At 42.7% G+C, this 17296-nt stretch overlaps 1 protein-coding gene across 5 annotated transcripts in view; it reads right to left on the reverse strand.

Annotated features, from left to right (window-relative positions):
* Positions 1-17296, reverse strand: part of ZMYND12 (zinc finger MYND-type containing 12) — a 24690-nt gene continuing 7394 nt past the window's right edge. For 4 of the 5 annotated variants that reach the window (XM_003891688.3, XM_009206323.3, XM_009206334.3 and 1 more), the window contains 6 exons: positions 16883-17054; positions 8719-8888; positions 6840-6962; positions 5698-5809; positions 3600-3745; positions 778-1307 (listed from right to left, as the gene is read on the reverse strand). In XM_003891688.3, coding sequence (XP_003891737.1) covers positions 1185-1307; positions 3600-3745; positions 5698-5809; positions 6840-6962; positions 8719-8888; positions 16883-17054 — 846 coding nt within the window. In that variant the 3' untranslated portion in view covers positions 778-1184. Of the gene's footprint in view, positions 157-777; positions 1308-3599; positions 3746-5697; positions 5810-6839; positions 6963-8718; positions 8889-16882; positions 17055-17296 lie in introns of those variants that run through there. The other variant, XR_001904233.2, reaches the window with a different exon arrangement.

Genomic DNA, 17296 nt, shown 5'->3' on the forward strand with positions numbered 1-17296 from the left:
TGACCCATCTGACTTATTTTTATTATATGTGTCTCAGTGAATTAATTTACAGTGAGGAACATAAAACTCTCTGACAGGTTCTTGACCTGCATATCTTCTCCCTGGGTGCAGATCTACTCACGAAGCAAAATGCTGCTTGGCAAGTCTGGAAAGGAACTAAGGGAGAAAAAAAAGGATATGCTAAATTACCAGAGTCATCAAGATGGGACGAGCTGATACAGCTGTGGCCACATCTGGGCCATTTTACAATAGTAATGGATGAGGCTATGGGGAGATCAAGGTCACAAAGCAATGATGTGAGAGGGCTGGAATTTGAGCTCAGGCATGTCTGAGTCCTACGCTCACCCTCTGTCCTCTCCATCACAGGGGATCTTTCAGAGTGCCTCTCCCCTAGACTGTATAGATGGCCCATGTCTGCTTCCAATTATTGTCTGAGATAAGAAAGATACCACCCTGGAATGACGTCTCAGTCAATCTATATTGAAGCTCCTTCACAGGCCCAGGGGCCTCCTCTGGCACAGAAAGACCTTATGTGTAACTTATGCCTGCATTTTGCTATTTGCTTTCCATGTGTCTCATGTCCTTTTTGTTCATCTATCCCACCTTCTTTTCTTTAAGTGGATATTTTCTAGCATACCATAGTAATCCCTTTGTTATTTTTAACTATTTTTAGAGTTATTTTCTTAGTGATTGCTCTAGGAATTATAATGGGTACTTTATCACAATCTACCTCAGATTAACACTAAATTAATTCCAGCATAGAACTAAGAATAGAGAAACTTTGCTCCAATATAGCTTTATTCCCTACCCCCTCATTTACCCCTCCTTTAGCAAAAGTGTATGAGACATGCATCATTGGGAGACTTCTGGGAAAATGACAAACTATTTGTAGTTTAATTACAAATACCATATTAGTGATCTGACTACATATTATTCATACAAAGTCATGATAAATCAAGTACAAAAGTCATGACAAACACAGTTTTTACTGATTTCTGTGCCTAAAGCTTTATATTCCCACAATATGCTGTGTAAGAAAAAAATACAAGCTATGTGTGTAATCCCAGGGGAAGAGGGTGGAAACTTCAGCCGTCTACAGTACCTCAAAGCAGTTGTGCAGGGCTGGAATATATTAGACGTTCCGTAGCTCCTGGAATAACCCTTGATGCAGAGCTCATGGGTCGCTAAGTAATGCGACGGTCTTCAGTTGAAATGAGACTTAATAACTCTTGAATGGCGCTTTGCTCATGGACATCAAGCTGTTGTTCTTTGGCTAGACTGAGGGCCCTCATGCCATATTCCTGTGCCTGAAATAGAATTGTAGTGACAAAAGGAAGTCATCACAGGAAAGCATAACACTGGGAAGCCCCATCTATAACACTGGGAAGCCCCATCTGTGCTCAACTCCAGAAACATGAGAGAGAACTCATCACCTTTTCACACCACCCACTGAGCTCTTGTTGATAAACCTGTAAACACACTGGGCCCTTACAGCTAGCCACATGTGCACTGGGCGGGGCAGCAGGGCACCAGAAAAAAATCCCAACCTGACTTGACAAACTAAGCACAAACTAAGTATACCTTCTTAACAAAGTGAGATCTTTGTAGGACTTTAATCAGGCCCTAGAGGCCATCACTGGAAGGCATAGAGGTGACAGGTGCCACAAGTAAATTACCACCCTGGGGTGGTCCTGGGGGCCATGTGGCCCAGAGTTTTGACTTGGTAAGAAGCTCTTCTTTCTTCCTTCCTTCCTTCCTATAAATAGTTATTGAATGGTTGCTATGTTCCAGGTCCTGTGAGTATAGGCAGAAATTCCTATTCTCATGGAACTTACAGTGAAACAGAGGAGAAAGATAATAAAGAAGACAATTAAGTAAAACACGATAGTCTCTTAAATAGGGATAAATGCTAAGGAAAAAAATAAAGCATGAAAAAAGGGGATAGGAAGCATTAGAGGTAGTAGTGGGGGGTTGCAGTTTTAGACAGGGAGAGCAGGGAACGCTTCACTGAAAAGAAAACAGCTGAGTAAAGTGACGGCTTGAAGGAAGTGAGGTGCCAGTCTTGATGGATAGATAGATGTGTGCCTTTTGTCTAAGGCCTCTTGTAGATCTAACACACCCTGGGGTCATGACTTCCTTGAGTATACAGTGGAAAACTGGACATTGCACTGTAGAAAAGAGGTTTTGTCCAATGTAAATTTGAAAGTTCAGTGGAAGTATTTTCCTATTCCTCACCCATTCCTACTCCTATCCCAGAGAGGGTTAGTGCCTTTCCTCTGTGCTCCTGCAGTGCTCTGGGCTTCGCTCTCACACTCTATTATAACCTGTGAGCTCCTCCAGGCCTGGTATACTGCAGGTGCTTAGTAAAAGTTAGCTGAAGAAACAAAAGACAGGGAGGAGGGAGGAAAGGAGTCTTAAATTTTCTCATGTCACCCACACAAAAAGGCCTCCCTCCAACCAGCTTCCTCTCTCTCCCCTGCCTACTGCTTTTTCTTCTTCTAATTTTTTTTTTTTTTTTTTTTTTTTTTTTTTGAGACAGGATCCTGCTCTGTCACCCAGGCTGGAGTGCAGTGGCACAAGCACGGCTCACTGCAGCCTCAATCTCCTGGGCTCAAGTAATTCTCTCATCTCAGCCTCCCAGGTAGCTGGGACTACAGGTGCACACCTCTATGCCCGGCTGATTTTTTTTTTTTTTAATTTTTAGTAGAGAGTGAGTCTCACTGTGTTGCCCAGGCTGGTCTTGAACTTCTGGACATAAGCAATCATCCTGGCTTGGCCTCCAGAAGTACTGGGATTACAGGCATGAGACACTGTGCCTGGCCTAGTTTTCTTTATAGCAGTTCCTACTATCTGAAATTATATTAGACATACATATGTTTATTTCCACTCCTCCAAAAAACACCAGTGCCATGGAGATAAGAAACGTATGGATCACCACTGTATCCCCAGTCCCAAGAATAGTGCTTTGCAAATGGTAGGTTTTCAATAAATGTTTGAATGAATGAGATAATCAAACAATAAGTCAATAAACCTGAGATACGCCACTTACTGTCTTTAAGACATTGGGCAAAGAATTGACCCTCTCAGTGCCTCAGTTTCCTTGTTTGTAAAGTAGAGATAATAAAATACCTACCTTACCAATGTTGGTGTAAGCATTAATATGATAATTAAGTAAAGGGTTTAGGCCAACAACTAGTATGTAAAAGTACTCAAAAACAGTTACTTTTTGAATCATTTCATGGCAATGCATTTCTGTCTGAATCCCCGTAGCAACGGGGAACTCAGTAACCGAGTGGAGTTAGAGCTGCTACTTCATCCCTCCAAGCCTCCCCAGAGCCCTCCTGCCCTGCAGGCTTCCCAGCACTGCCCCAGACTCTCTTTGTCTATGCAAGCCCGGGAACCCTCGGGGGAAGAAGACAATCCAGCTTCCGTTATGCAGGCTGGACTCAACACAGGAGAAACGTGAGCATCTGAACGTCCTTGGAGTGAGGGCTTGCCCTGAGGGCAAAAGCTATTGGAATTGGGCAAAACACAAATGAGTTCAACTAGATGAATTTCTACCTTCATTTTAGACGTGTTGCTTTTTTAGGGAAACTTGCCTTTGAAGAATTCATCATCAGGTAGTAAAGCATGACCAGGATCTTCAGAACAAAGATAGTTTTTTGAGGGGCTTTGTCAGATGTAGATTCTCGAATGTTCAAGATTGAAGTCAGGATGCGAATGGCTTCTGCTTCTTGGGCTTCATCTGCGTTGGAAGCGGAAGAAAGAAAAAACAGGCTCTTGGCAACTGAGTCTGCCCTCATCAAAAACACTCAGCTGTTAAAGGGCCTGGTCTGCTGAAGCCTTCCCAGGGGCACTGGTGGAAATAGCACCAACTACAGCAAGTTTTTTACCTAGAGGACTCCCTCCACGTGTGTGGAAGCAGGAGTTTCAGTCCACTTTCCAGCTTTGCTTAGCATGTCATCATCAGAGTAGCCTAATAACATCCCACAGGTCCCAAAGTTGCTAAGGTTTCTCTCTTTCGGAGTCCTGAACTCTAGATCTCTTGGGCTTGCAAACACAGAGAATTTGTCACAGGCAGATTCCTTGGGTCCAATTTAGCTTCCACTCTACAGCTGAGAGGAAAGAACTGGGGGAAGGAACTTCTTGCAGCTGTAGCAGCTTAACTCTTCTCGTCTAGGCCAAAGATGCATAAGCAACAACCTTCATGCTTCCCTCTGAGAGTCTGTTTACTATTTTCCCCAGTAGTTTTTGGTCCTACTTTAGTCATCATTTACTGAGAAGTTACTACATGCACTTAAAAGCACTTATACAAGTACTAAGCTTAGAGAAAAAGATGAAAAGGATATACACCATCATGTTAAGGTTGGCTATCTTTGGATATCTATGATTTCCAAGTTTTCAGCTGTAACATGAACTATTTACATAATTCGAGAAAATTCAATACAGTTATTAATTTTTTAAACTTTAGCTCAAAACCTCTCCTCCAAAGAGTCTTCCTTCTTCAACACCACCCAGCTGTCCTCACCTCTTCATTCTGGGACTCATCTTGTAATATAATTTGTACTCACAGGAATGTTCTTTTGTTACTGCCTATAGATTCTAACTGCACTGTATGTCTCTTTTGAGCAGAAACTGGATCTTCTGTGTCTTTTGTCTCTGACGGCATGATGCTGTATGGTACTATTCAACACTTAGCCCCTTGCTGCGCTGGGGAATACAGTCTAATCCAGTTGGGCCCTGCCACTGAGCAGCTCACTGTTCAGTAAAGCATGAAGCTAAGGCACCAGAAGAAATCAGCAATGCAACTTCTGTGTAGAGTCTACTTTGGCTTACGTGTCCTGGAGCAAGAGTCCCCAATCCCCAGGCCATGGACCAGTACTGTTTTGTGGCCTGTTAGGAATCGGGCTGCACAGCAGGAGGTGAGCAGGGGTGGTGGGGGTGAGCAAAGCTTCATCTGTATTTACAGCCACTCCCCATTGCTTGCATTACCACCTGAGCTCCACCTCCTGTCAGTTCAGCGGCAGCATCAGATTCTCTCAGGAGCGCGAACCCTAGTGTGAACTGTGCATGCAAAGGATCTAGGTCGTGCACTCCTTATGATAATCTAATGCCTGATGATCTGTCACTGTCACCCATCACTCCCAGATGGGACCATCTAGTTGTAGGAAAACGAGCTCAGGGCTCCCACTGATTCTACATTATGATGCAAGGTATAATTATTTCATTATATATTACAATACATTAATAATAATAAAAACATAGTGCACAATAAATGTAATGCACTTGAATTCTCCTGAAACCATTCCTCCCCTACCCCCCAGTCCATGGAAAACTTGTCTTCCATGAAACGGGTCCCTGGTGCCAGAAAGATTGGGACTGCTGCCCTGGAGGGATAACATAAGAAATGGATGCTCTGCAGAAGTCACAGGGGGTTTTGATGGGGTCTTTTTTTCCTCTAAATCTGTCCCTTAGTAACCCCCGAATGGCTATGTGTGATGATAGGGATCTGAATTCTTCCCAACACTGGTAAAATATCTTTGATCCCCGTGTCTCAGTTTTCTCCATCAGCAACATAGGGAAGGTGGCAATGGTGTGCTTCATGACAGGGACAGCTGCTTTCCCTCTTAGGGACGAGGTCTGTGTATTGGGTGAGATGAAGTCACTGCTCTGCCTTCAGGGAAAACTGCCACTTACCCAAGCCAGTGTCATTCTCAAATAGTTTGCCCAGTAAATCCACTTGTTGGGTGTGAGCCTGTGAGAGGACTTGATAGTGATTGTTCAAATATGCATGCCAGATCTCAGAGACCTGTTGGGAAAAGAGAAGGTAATACAAAAAGCAGGCCAGATCTCAGCCTTCGGACCAGGCAGGTGAGGAGAATAGCGCATTTGGCCCGGCTTCTGGACAACCTGGAGGTTCTCTCTCATACTGTACCTCGAGGCAGAGGGAGCCCTAGGAGCCCAAACAGGCCTGACCAAGGTAAGTGTGACAAGTGATGCAAACGGCCTGTGGCAGCTCATCTTGGGGTAGCCCTAGTGGGGTCTTATCTTTTGTGCAGCACATACAACACGAAACCTTCACATCCTCATAACATCCCAATGTAATATTCTTATTATTATTCTTCCCATTTTACATGTAAATAAACTGAGGCTCAGAGAAGTTCAGATCACACATGACTTCTGGTAAGAACTGTTAAGTGGCATAGCCAGAATTTAATCCCTGGTCTATCTGATTCTAAAGCTTTTAAGCTACAGCAAAATGCCTCTTTTTCAGAAGCAGGTCTAAAACATGAATCAACAATCAGCAGAAAGTTTGTATTACACATTTATTACACAAATGATTGCCTGCTAAGCGAGGTGTTACTATATGGATACAAATGACATTTTAATATATTCGAAACAGTATGAAATCTTTTCTATGTAAATACGGAAATTTCTCATGTTCTTGGATCCCTTGACAGGATCTTGTAGCAATAGATTTCCCTTGGAAACCTCTTCTTCTCTATTGCACACTTCAATATACCCACATTAGCTTGCTGCTATGGGTATGACACAGCATATAACAGTCTATTTGAAGGGTTTGGCTCTTACTGACCTATCCTTCATTATTCATTAATCACCCTATGGATGTTAAGGGTTAGTCTATTTTGGTAGTGCGGACACGGGAAGAAAGAAAATGGAGTATATCATGTATCAGGCTATATAATCTTGGGCAAGCCACTTCATCTCTCTGTGCCTCTCTTTCTCATGAATGGTATGTTTTTCGTGAATAGTCTAATACAAGTTGTAAGACACCAAGCCTAAGAGTGAAGGCTCAACTCCCACATTCCCCAGCTCACCTTGGTGTACAATGTGTCTGCCAGGTCCAACTTTTTAAGGTCATAGAATATATTAGCCAGGTGGAAGTAGCCTCCTGAAGTCCTAATGTCCTCTGTTCCAAATGCACAACTGGCAAAATAAATCTACAGCAGGAGGAAGAAGGAGAGTGCTTGAGTTCTTTTTGCAAATCATATATCTGATAAAGGACTTGTATCTAGAATACATATAAAACACTGTAACAACATTCCAATTTAAAAATGGGCAAAAGATCTGAATTGACATTTCTCCAAAAAGATATTCAGATGAAAAATAAGCACATGAATAGATGCTAACATAGTTAGTAATTAGGTAGATGCAAAACAAAGCCATAATGAGATATCACTGCATCTAGGATGGCTAGAATCAAATGCAGAAAATAAAAAGTGTTGGGAAGGATATGGAGAAAATGAAACCCTCACACATTGCCAGTGGGAATGTAAAAGGGTGCAGCCTCTGTGGAAACAGTTTGGTAGTTCCTGAAAAAATTAAACATAGAGTTACTACATGACCCAGCAATTCCTCTTCTAAGTACCTACCCAAGGGAAATGGAAACGAATGTCCACACAGACTTGTACATAAATGTTTATATCAGCATTATTTAAAATACACAAAACATAGAAACAACCAAAACATCCATCAACTGATGAATGGACAGACAAACTGTGGTATATTTAGGAATGGAATGCTAATCAGCAATAAGAGGAATGAACTATTGATACATGCAACGACATGGATGAATCTCAAAATAATCATGCTAGGTGAGAGAGGTCAGAGGCAAAGGACCACTCATGATTCTGTCTGTTCGAACTGTCCTGAGAAGGCAAATCTGTAGAACCAGGAAGTGGTTGCCTGGGGCTAGAGCAGGAATGGGAAATGACTGCAAATGGATACATGGGATCTCTTTGGGGTAATGGAAATGTTCTGAAACTTGATTGCGCTGATGGTTGCACTACTCTGTAAATTTGCTAAAAATAATTTAATTGTACACTTAAAATGGGTGAATTTTATGGTATATATCAATAAAGGGGTGTGTGTGTGTGTGTGTGTTTAAAAAGCTAGGCTACGGAATCTGAGGTTGTGCTAATTCTTTTTTTTTTTTTTTTTTAAGACAGAGTCTCCCTCTGTTGCCCAGGTTGGAGTGCAGTGGTGTGATCTTGGCTCAACGCAACCTCGTCTCCCAGGTTCAAGCGATTCTTCTGCCTCAGCCTCCCGAGCAGCTGGGACTACAGGCACATACCACCTCAGCCTCCTGAGCAGCAGGGACTACAGGCACACACCACCACACCTGGCTAATTTTTGTTGTTTTTTTTTTTTTTTTGGAGACTGAGTGCAATCCCGGCTCACTGCAACTTTTGCCTCCCAGGTTCAAGCAATTCTCCTGCCTCAGCCTCCAGAGTAGCTGGAATTACAGGCACATGCCTCCACACCCAGCGAATTTTGCTTATTTAGCAGAGACGGGGTTTCACCATGTTAGTCAGGCTGATCTCAAACTCCTGACCTCTGGTGATCTGCCCACCTTGGCCTCCCAAAGTGCTGGGATTATAGGCGTGAGCCACCATGCCCGGCCAGCAAAGCCCTTCTCTTAACGAGTGTGCTGTTTTGCCTCCCTTTACTCTTCAGGGCAACTGAAACTTCAGGAATATGTGACCTGGCCAAGGTTGAATAGCTAGGAAGTAGAAATGCTTGATCTCAGGTTATTAGAATTGTGTTATGGCTAACATCCCACCGAATAATCAGTTGTAAACAGAAAGTTTTAGAGAAATGCACAGTTTAAAAAAAAATAAAACAGACTTTGGAAATACACAGGTGTTATAATTTAGATTTTGGAAATATCCAGGTGTTATAACTTAGCTTGTTTACATCATTGGCCAGATGATAACGGGCTTCTTCATAGTTTTTCTTAGCTATATAGAGAAGTCCCAGGTTCCGATGCAGTAAAGAGTGGGTGGCATTACTACAGTCAGTTGATTTGAGGACTGTCCACTGGGCTTGGAATAGATATTCTTCAGCCTGAACGATTCGGCCCAGACCTGCCCAAAAGCAGAAAAGAAGGTTATAATTCATATCCGGGTCAAAGAACACAAGAGGAAATATGAGTCATTACCCATTCACTCATGTATTCATTGACTCAAGTATTTATTGACACACAAAAACTCTCACAGGAATGTTCATAGCAGCTTATTTGGAAGAGTCAAAAAAAACCCAGAAACAATGTAAATGTCCATCAGCTGATGAGTGGATGAACAAAAGGAGGCATTCTCCATCTCCATCTCCATCTCCATGAGTGGAATATTAGTCATAAGAAGGAATGAAGTAGTGATGCCTGCTATAATGTGGGTGAACTTTGAAAACACTACACTAAGTGAAAGAAACCAGACACCAAAGGCCACATATTATGTGATTCCATTTATATGAAATGTCCAGAACAGGCAAATCCATAGAGACGGAAAGTAGACTAGTGGTGGCCAAGCAACCACAGGGGGTCCAATGCAAGGGAGGCACTAAGAGGGAGTAACTGCTGACAATTGCAGGCTTTCTTTCAGGAGTGATGAAAATGTTGTGGAATTAGATCATGGTGACTGTTGCACAACCTACAGAATGTGCTAAAACCACTGGATTGTCTATTTATTTATTTATTTATTTATTGACAGAGTCTCACTTTGTTACCCAGACCGGAGTGTAGTGGCACGATCTCGGCTCACTACAACCTCTGCCTCTAGGGTTCAAGTGATTCTTATGCCTCAGCCTCCCAAGTAGCTGGGACTGCAGGCATGCGCCACCACGCCGGGCTAATTTTTGTATTTTTAGTAGAGACAGGGTTTCACCATGTTTGCCAGGCTGGTCTCAAACCCCTGACATCAGGTGATCCACCTGCCTTGACCTCCCAAAGTGCTGGGAACATAGGTGTGAGACACTGCGTCTGGCCTGAATTGTTCTTTAAAAGAGTGAATTTTATGATATGTGAATTATATCTCAATTGTGAAATATATATATGCATATTTAATACCCTTTATGTGCCAGGCCTTGTGTTGAGTGATGGGAATTCAATGTGCAACATGAAAACAAATATATTTACAATATAGTATAATTGCAGTAGAAACACAAGCTTTGGAAGTGTCAGAGGATAGGAAATGTTTAATTCTACAGATGAGATGAGAGTGACACTGCAGCAGAGTCTGAGCTGGGTTTTGAGGATGAAAAGAAGTTTTCCAGGTAGATAAGGCAGGGAGAGCATCCCAGGCAGAAGTAACAGCATGTGCAATGTCACAGAAATATGAAATAATATGTTATGTTCATAGAACTACACAGAGTCATAGCTGCAGGGATTTGGTTCCAGAACCCCCATCAGATACCTAAATATAAGGATGCTCAAGGCTCTAATATAAAGTAGTGCAGTATTTGCACATAACCTATGCACATCATTCCTCATACTTTAAATCATCTCTAAATTACTTATAATACCTAATACAATGTAAATGCTATGTAAATAGTTGTTCTACTATATCATTTGTCTTTTTTAAGTTTAAATTTTTTCTTTTTTTGTTTATAAGCCCACAAGTAACATCATGTATTGTTTTTATTTGTATCATTTTTAATCATTGTGTTATTTTTAAAAATATTTTTGATCCATGGTTGCTTGAATGGGCAGATGCAGAAACTGCAAATATGGAGGGCCAACTGTATTGGCCTGTGATGCTGGAGCACAAATTGTGAAGGACAGAGTGGCAGAAAATGAGGCTACGGTGGTAGGCAGGGGGCAAGTCATGGAGGGCTTAGTGAGTTATGCCAAGGAACTTGATGCATGTGGATAAAAACTAGAGGATTTTCAAAAAGGGCGAGAGAATCGGATTTAAATTTAGAAAGTTCCTCTGGAACCAATGTGGAGGAGGGATCAGAAGGGAGGAATAAAGGTAGAAGATTCACTGGAAGATGTCTGAAACAGTTTGGGCAAGCACGCTTAAGAGCCTGAAACAAGACAGTGAACGAAGTAGGAGGCAATCCAAAAGAGACAGGAAGTAGAATGGACAACACACGGTTACTAAGTAATGTGGAAGGTAAGAGAAAGGAAAGCCACCTTTATTGCTAATATTCAGATATTCTTACACTTAAAGCTTTTTGTTTATTACCTATCATCTTTACACATACAGAGGCCTGCCTACCTGCTTGGCTCCTAGGGAAATGTGTCGGAACTGAATAGAAAGCCACTACGTCAGCATGCTGCAGGGCAGGAGGTGTGCTCTGGGGGTGAAGCATTGGTGTGACAGCTGCTGCAGCAGAAACCACACCAATGAAGGGTCAGGAGATAAGGACACGAACCCCTCATAAGCCAACCCTCTTCTCCTCTGCGTCCTTCCTGTCAGGCCTAGTTCATATGTAAGCATGCTTTTATTCTAGTTGTAACCCTACATCACTGAATAAAAGGAAAAGAGATGAAGAGGAAGCAGTCTACAAGGAGAACCAAGTAACTTTACCTGATGGAAGGTCAAAGGGCAAACTGAAATGGGAAACTACTAGATTAGGAGCTTGAGGCCTAGTCCCTGATCCTGGCTCATGTGAACATGGCTAGTCACATCTTCCCTCTAGGCTTTGTCTATAAAATATGAGGTTTAGACTGAAGTCCTCTCAAATTTGAAGAAGCAAATGACTCTTAACTAAGATTGTTTAGATGGGAAAAAAAGGGTACAGGGCATTGACAGATATTGGAAATTTAAAATTTTCAACATCCAGTTCTCACTCAAGGAGGCAATGCCAAAGAAGGAAGACTCCAAGGCTCAGCTGAACCAGCAGCTAAACAAGCATCAGTCCTAAAGGAAAAGGCATACTTGGGAGAATAAACTGTGAGGCTAGAGAGAGAGAGTAAGGTGAGAAGAATGGACTGCTACTAGCCCATGAGATTACAGTCAGAACTAAGCTTGTGACCAGTGAGTGTGTAAGTTCAGGCCTGCCTCTTATGGACAATGCCTGCCTGGAGAGGCATAGGGTGAAGTGGAGGTGGTGAAGACATAAAGGAAGTGATACTATCCCTTAGGGTGATTTTAATAGTTCATGGAATTGAGAAAGGACAGCCACTTATAGACCAGTGGTACTTGTCTGAAGGGTGAGGCCACAGGCTTACACTGGGTTAATGGCAGATCTGGGACATATTATGGGGGAAGATTTTGCAGGACTTGGTGATGAAAGTGAAGGAATGCAGCATACAGCGGTCACAGCTGAGTCAAAGGCTGTGGCTGTGAGGTGCCCAGGGGAAGAAAAGGGAATCTGCATTTATTGAAGACCTGTTACTTGCCCGACATTGTGCTAGTCCCTTTGCATCTGTGGTCTAAGTCTGCCAACAGCCCTGTGAAATAATTATCAGATGAGGAATTCAAAGAGGAGGCAACTTCATTCATTCATTCAACCAACCATATATTCACCTAATTGATTGATTATCACAATGTGTGACGCTCAATGCACACTGAGACATGATCCCTGACTCCAAGAAGCTTAAAATCAAGTGAAGTAGGCATACAATAAATAGACAAAACATGAGTGCTGTGAAGGAAATGAACAGAACACAGTAACCAAAATCCTAGCTCACTGCAGCCTCCACCTCCTGGGCTCAAGCAATCCTCCCACCTCAGCCTCCCAAATAGCTGGGACTACTACAAGTGCATGCTACCATGCCCACCTAATTTCTTTTCTTTTTTTTTTTTAGAGATGAGGTCTTGCTACGTTGCCCAGGCTGATCTTGAATGCCTGGGCTCAAGAGATCCTCCCATTTTGACCTCCCGAAGTGCTGAAATTACAGGTGTGAGTCACCATACCTGGCCAGTTTAAGCAGACACCTGAAGGATGATCAAAAGCCAGCCATGTATGAGAAAGGAAAGACCATCCCAGGCAGAAGGAGATATATGTGAAAGCTCTGAGTGAGGAAGAGCTTGATGCCTATGATCACCCAGCCAGTAAACAAAGAGCTGATATTTGAACCCAGGCTCTCCTGCTTCCAAAGCGCTGATAACAGTGGGAGAAGATGAGTAGGTGGCTCCTCCTTGAAGTGTTACTGAAAATGTCATTTCTAGTTGATTAAAATTTCAAAGTTTTACTAAAAAGGAAAAATAAAGCTGAATATCTGTTACCTGTCCACTCCAGTCTGAAGGAATCTCTAAGATGGGAAAGAAACATGTACACAGGAAAGTGATTTCTTTAGACTTCCAAAAAGGTTAGCAAGGTTTTAAACCAATGGCTGTGGAGTTACAGTGAAATCTTCCATTTAGACAGCACTTTCCAGACTTCAAAGCACTTTCATGGTCATTACACTCATTTCGTCCTTAAAATAATCCTGTTAAGAGAACTCAGATTCAACACATACTTACACAGTGCTCACTAGGTTTCAGGTACTGTGAAATTATTTTTTTAGTACCTTCTCTGTGCTAAGTACTGGGCTGAGCATGAAGACATCCGTGATGAGTAAGAACAGACACAGATCCAGTTCTCCCTGAGCTTACAGTCTACTGGAGCAGGGAGACAATTAAATAATCTCATCAATGAATACAATTATTAATGGAGTAAGTGCTCAGAAGAAAGGAATAGGTCTTTAAATGAGTATATTAAAAAAGAGACCCAGCTGGGTGCGGTGGGTCACACCTGTAATCCCAGCACTTTGGGAGGCTGAGGTGGGTGGATCATTTGAAGTCAGGAGTTCAAGACCAGCCTGGGCAACATAGTGAAACCCTATCTCTACTAAAAATACAAAAAATAGCTGGGCATGGTGGCGTGTGCCTGTAGTCCCAGCTACTTGGGAGGCTGAGGCAGGAGAATCACTTGCTCCTGGGAGGCAGAGGTTATAGTGAGCAAGTCAGGCCATTGTACTCCAGCCTGTACAACAGACTGGGACTCTGTCTTTAAAAAAAAAAAAAAAAGGGAGACCCAACCTGGTCTGGAGCCCTGGGAAAGCTTCTAGACAAGGCGGTAGTCACCCTTGAGCTGAAACCTGAAAGATGATGAGGAGTTAATTCGGTGAAGGGAAGAGGAGGAGAAGCAGAGAGAGTGGCTACAGAAAAGCCTTTCCGACCAAAGAAATCATCATGCTTCTGAGGAACTGAGAGAAGGCTGGTCAGTGTAACCGGAAAGGAGGGAGAAAAGAATCCAAGAGAGACAAGGTGATAGAATTGAGGTGGGAGAACCTGCTAAGGGCTAGATCAAGCACAGCCTCATGGGTTGCTTTAGAAATATGATCTTTATTCAGGGAGTGATGGGTCACATTTCTGTATGCAAACAAGATTGGAGGGAGGCCAGAGAAGATGTGGGGAGACCAGTTAGTAGGCAGTGGTCTAGATGAGAGATGATGAGACTTGGGCTAGGGTGAGTTTTCCAGAATCCCATAGCTAGCCAGTATCAGAGATAAACAGAACCTGGGCTGTATTTTCTTGTCCAGTGCTTTTCTCATTAGTTTGGAGGAAAGACAGTCTGGAATGGGGTGTCAGACCTGAGCAGGGTGAGCAGGGCATTCCTGCAGGCAAACAGCCTGGTATCGGGGGTCAGAACCCCCACAAATGAGAAGGGATCCACACAGCAGAGGCAGCCTGGAATGGGGAGTCAGAGGCCATGGAGGGGGAGAAGGTATCTGTAAGGTGGAAAGGATGGAGTTAGAGAGCAGGGATTTGTTCATACAGGGGAACTGATTAACATATAAATAAACTAATGAAAGTGAAAGCTGTCAGCAAAGAGAGTTGCAATTACGGAATGGGAGTAAATCAGATTGAACCCTGTGGTGCTGTATTAGATCTGGATCAAACAGTATAGACTAGTAGTCATACAGATATTGATGTAGATATATAGATATAGGCCAGACACGGTGGCTCACACCTGTAATCCCAGCACTTTGGGAAGCTGAGGCAGGTGGATCACTTGAGGCCAGGAGTTCAAGATCAGCCTGGCCAACATGATGAAACCCATCTCTATTACAAATACAAAAATTAGCCAGGCGTGGTGGTGTGCACCTGTAGTCCCAGCTACTCGGGAGGCTGAGGCAGAAGAACTGCTTGAACCAGCGAGGGGGAGGCTGCAGTGAGCTCAGATTGCGCCACTGCACTCTAGCCTGGGTGACAGAGTGAGACTCGGTCCCCGCCCCCCCCAAAAAAAGATATATACATATAGAAATAAATAAAAGATGTAATGTGTGTATACATACACCCATTATTATATTTAAACTTACTCCCTAACTCCACTGAGAAGGCCTGGGAGCAGTAACACCCCAATGGCATGAGTACATCTAGTGCACAGCTTTTGGCTTCTGAATTTCACTTTCCACTGAAAGAAATCAGGGCTCTTTAGAGGTATGTTCCAGAAAGCAGGAAAGTGAGCAAAGAACAAATGGGGTTGTATCTAGGAGATGTAGAAGCCAGGTTGAGTGGGAGCTGTCACTGGTCAAATCAGGGACAGTGTGAGCATCAAATTAATGATAGTAATGGATTTAAGCCCACTGAATAAAGAGGCAATACTGATATAAATAACTAAATAAATATGCTGAAAATCTGATGAGGAATGGAATATTTATATAGTTTCAAAGGACCTCTCCAAGAGATGAAAATTAAGGTTATTAATTACAGAAGGGGGAAAGAGTAACATTACAGGGAGGAAGCCTGGCAGACACCATCCTAATAACGTAATTAAAATGAACATCATCAGTAATGAAAAAAAATGAAAACATGCCAATTTATAGAATGGGATGAGAACAGAGCATCACCTCTGTACTGTTTTTGCCAAAAATCCATAACCTGAGCCCCATTATTAGGAAATATCAGATAAACCCAAACTGAGAGATGTTTTATACAATTGGCCTGTAACTTTTAAAAGTGTCAAGGTCATAAAAGTCAATAAAAGGTTAAGAAACTATTCCAGAGTTTTGTTGCCAACACATGGCAACAAAATGAAAAGTGTGATCCTGAACTGTATCCTTTTGCTATAAAGATGTTATTGGGAAAATCTGAAAAACTTGCACAGGGTCTTCTTAGATGACAGGGTCCCCTTGTGTGGTTCCCACAAAGACATTTTCCTTCCTAACCACAATACAATCTATCTCATTTACTAAGGGGACACTGAAGTATTCTAATGATAGGGAACCAGGAAGGCAACTTACTCTCAGAGAACTTAGGGGATAAAAGTTCTTTATACTGTACTTAATTTTAACAGTTTTACTTTTAAAAAAGTATTTTCTTAAATGGTGGCTATTAAAACGTATGAAGCATTTTTTAAACGGTAGCTATTAAAATATATGAAGTCGTAGCACAGTGCCTAAAACACCGCATTGCTCAAAATATCAATTCCTCTCAAAATGCCAGTTTTCCTTTTGTAGTAACCACCACGTAGGGTGTCTGCTAAGTCTGCTCCATACTCTCAGAATTGCCTCTCCCATCTATAGGGGTAGGTTCCTATATTTCTGAACTATGTGACTCTGATCCCAGGCAACAAAGGTGGATCCCACACTCAAGCTATGTCAACAAAATTCTGTCTTCTACGAATTTGTAATTGGAAATCAGAAGCTAATTAGTTTCTACTGCCTACCTTGAACCGAGAAAACATGTAAATTGAAAAACGCCATCTGACATTTTGGGGTAGCTGTCTTCTACAGTGAGCATAGGGTAGACAAATCTGGTCTGCAGAGAGGGAAAATAGCAAAGCAGACACCCAGAGAGAAGTAGAGACAGGAGACAAGGCCCAAGAGAGAGAATGAAAGACACCAGCCTTGGTTCCTTACAGCATTCCAATTCTAGTCCCTCATGAAGCCTCAGCTCCCGTAGGATACTACAGTACCCTCACAAAGTTCCTCCTTTATGTGCAGGCCAGCTTGAGTGGATTTCTGCCAGTTGTAGACAAAAGTCTGTGACATCTCCTTCCCTACCTTGTGCTAAACTTTTACAGCAACCCTGCTCCTTCTACAATAGGTGTCTTAGTGCCACTGTCAAGGGTGACTCTTTGATCATTGGTGTGACCCAAACATAGCACCACTTAAGGGATCCAGGGATCTCAAGTTGATTTCACTCACCAAGGCTGGCCTCAGCCAACAGCAGGTAAGCAGGCACAAGCTCTACAGAGCTCAGGCCGTACAGGTTCACGCGGAAGCGAAGGGAATGCAAAGCTGCTGGTACAGCATCTTCGTGTTTCCCTTCAAAGAGGTATTTCTGGGCTACGGTGTAGCAGAATTCAATCAAATACTTCTGTGGAAGAGAGAAACAGACTATCTGAGACAGTCTAAAGTTAAAGGCAGAGGTGGATGTAGATGGCCCTGGGGATAAGGCCAACACCTAATGACCCAGTTAAGGGCACATAGTGAGCCTCCCTGTATTAGAGTGGATGTGAAGCCCCACATAAGTGATATAAGAAGGTAAACTCTGGACTATGAGTTCCTTTAGGCCCAGGAACATGTGTCTTTTTATCTTAGTTCAGTGCTTGGCATAGA

Source organism: Papio anubis, chromosome 1 (genome assembly GCF_008728515.1).
Source record: "Papio anubis isolate 15944 chromosome 1, Panubis1.0, whole genome shotgun sequence".
Lineage (NCBI taxonomy): Eukaryota > Metazoa > Chordata > Mammalia > Primates > Cercopithecidae > Papio > Papio anubis.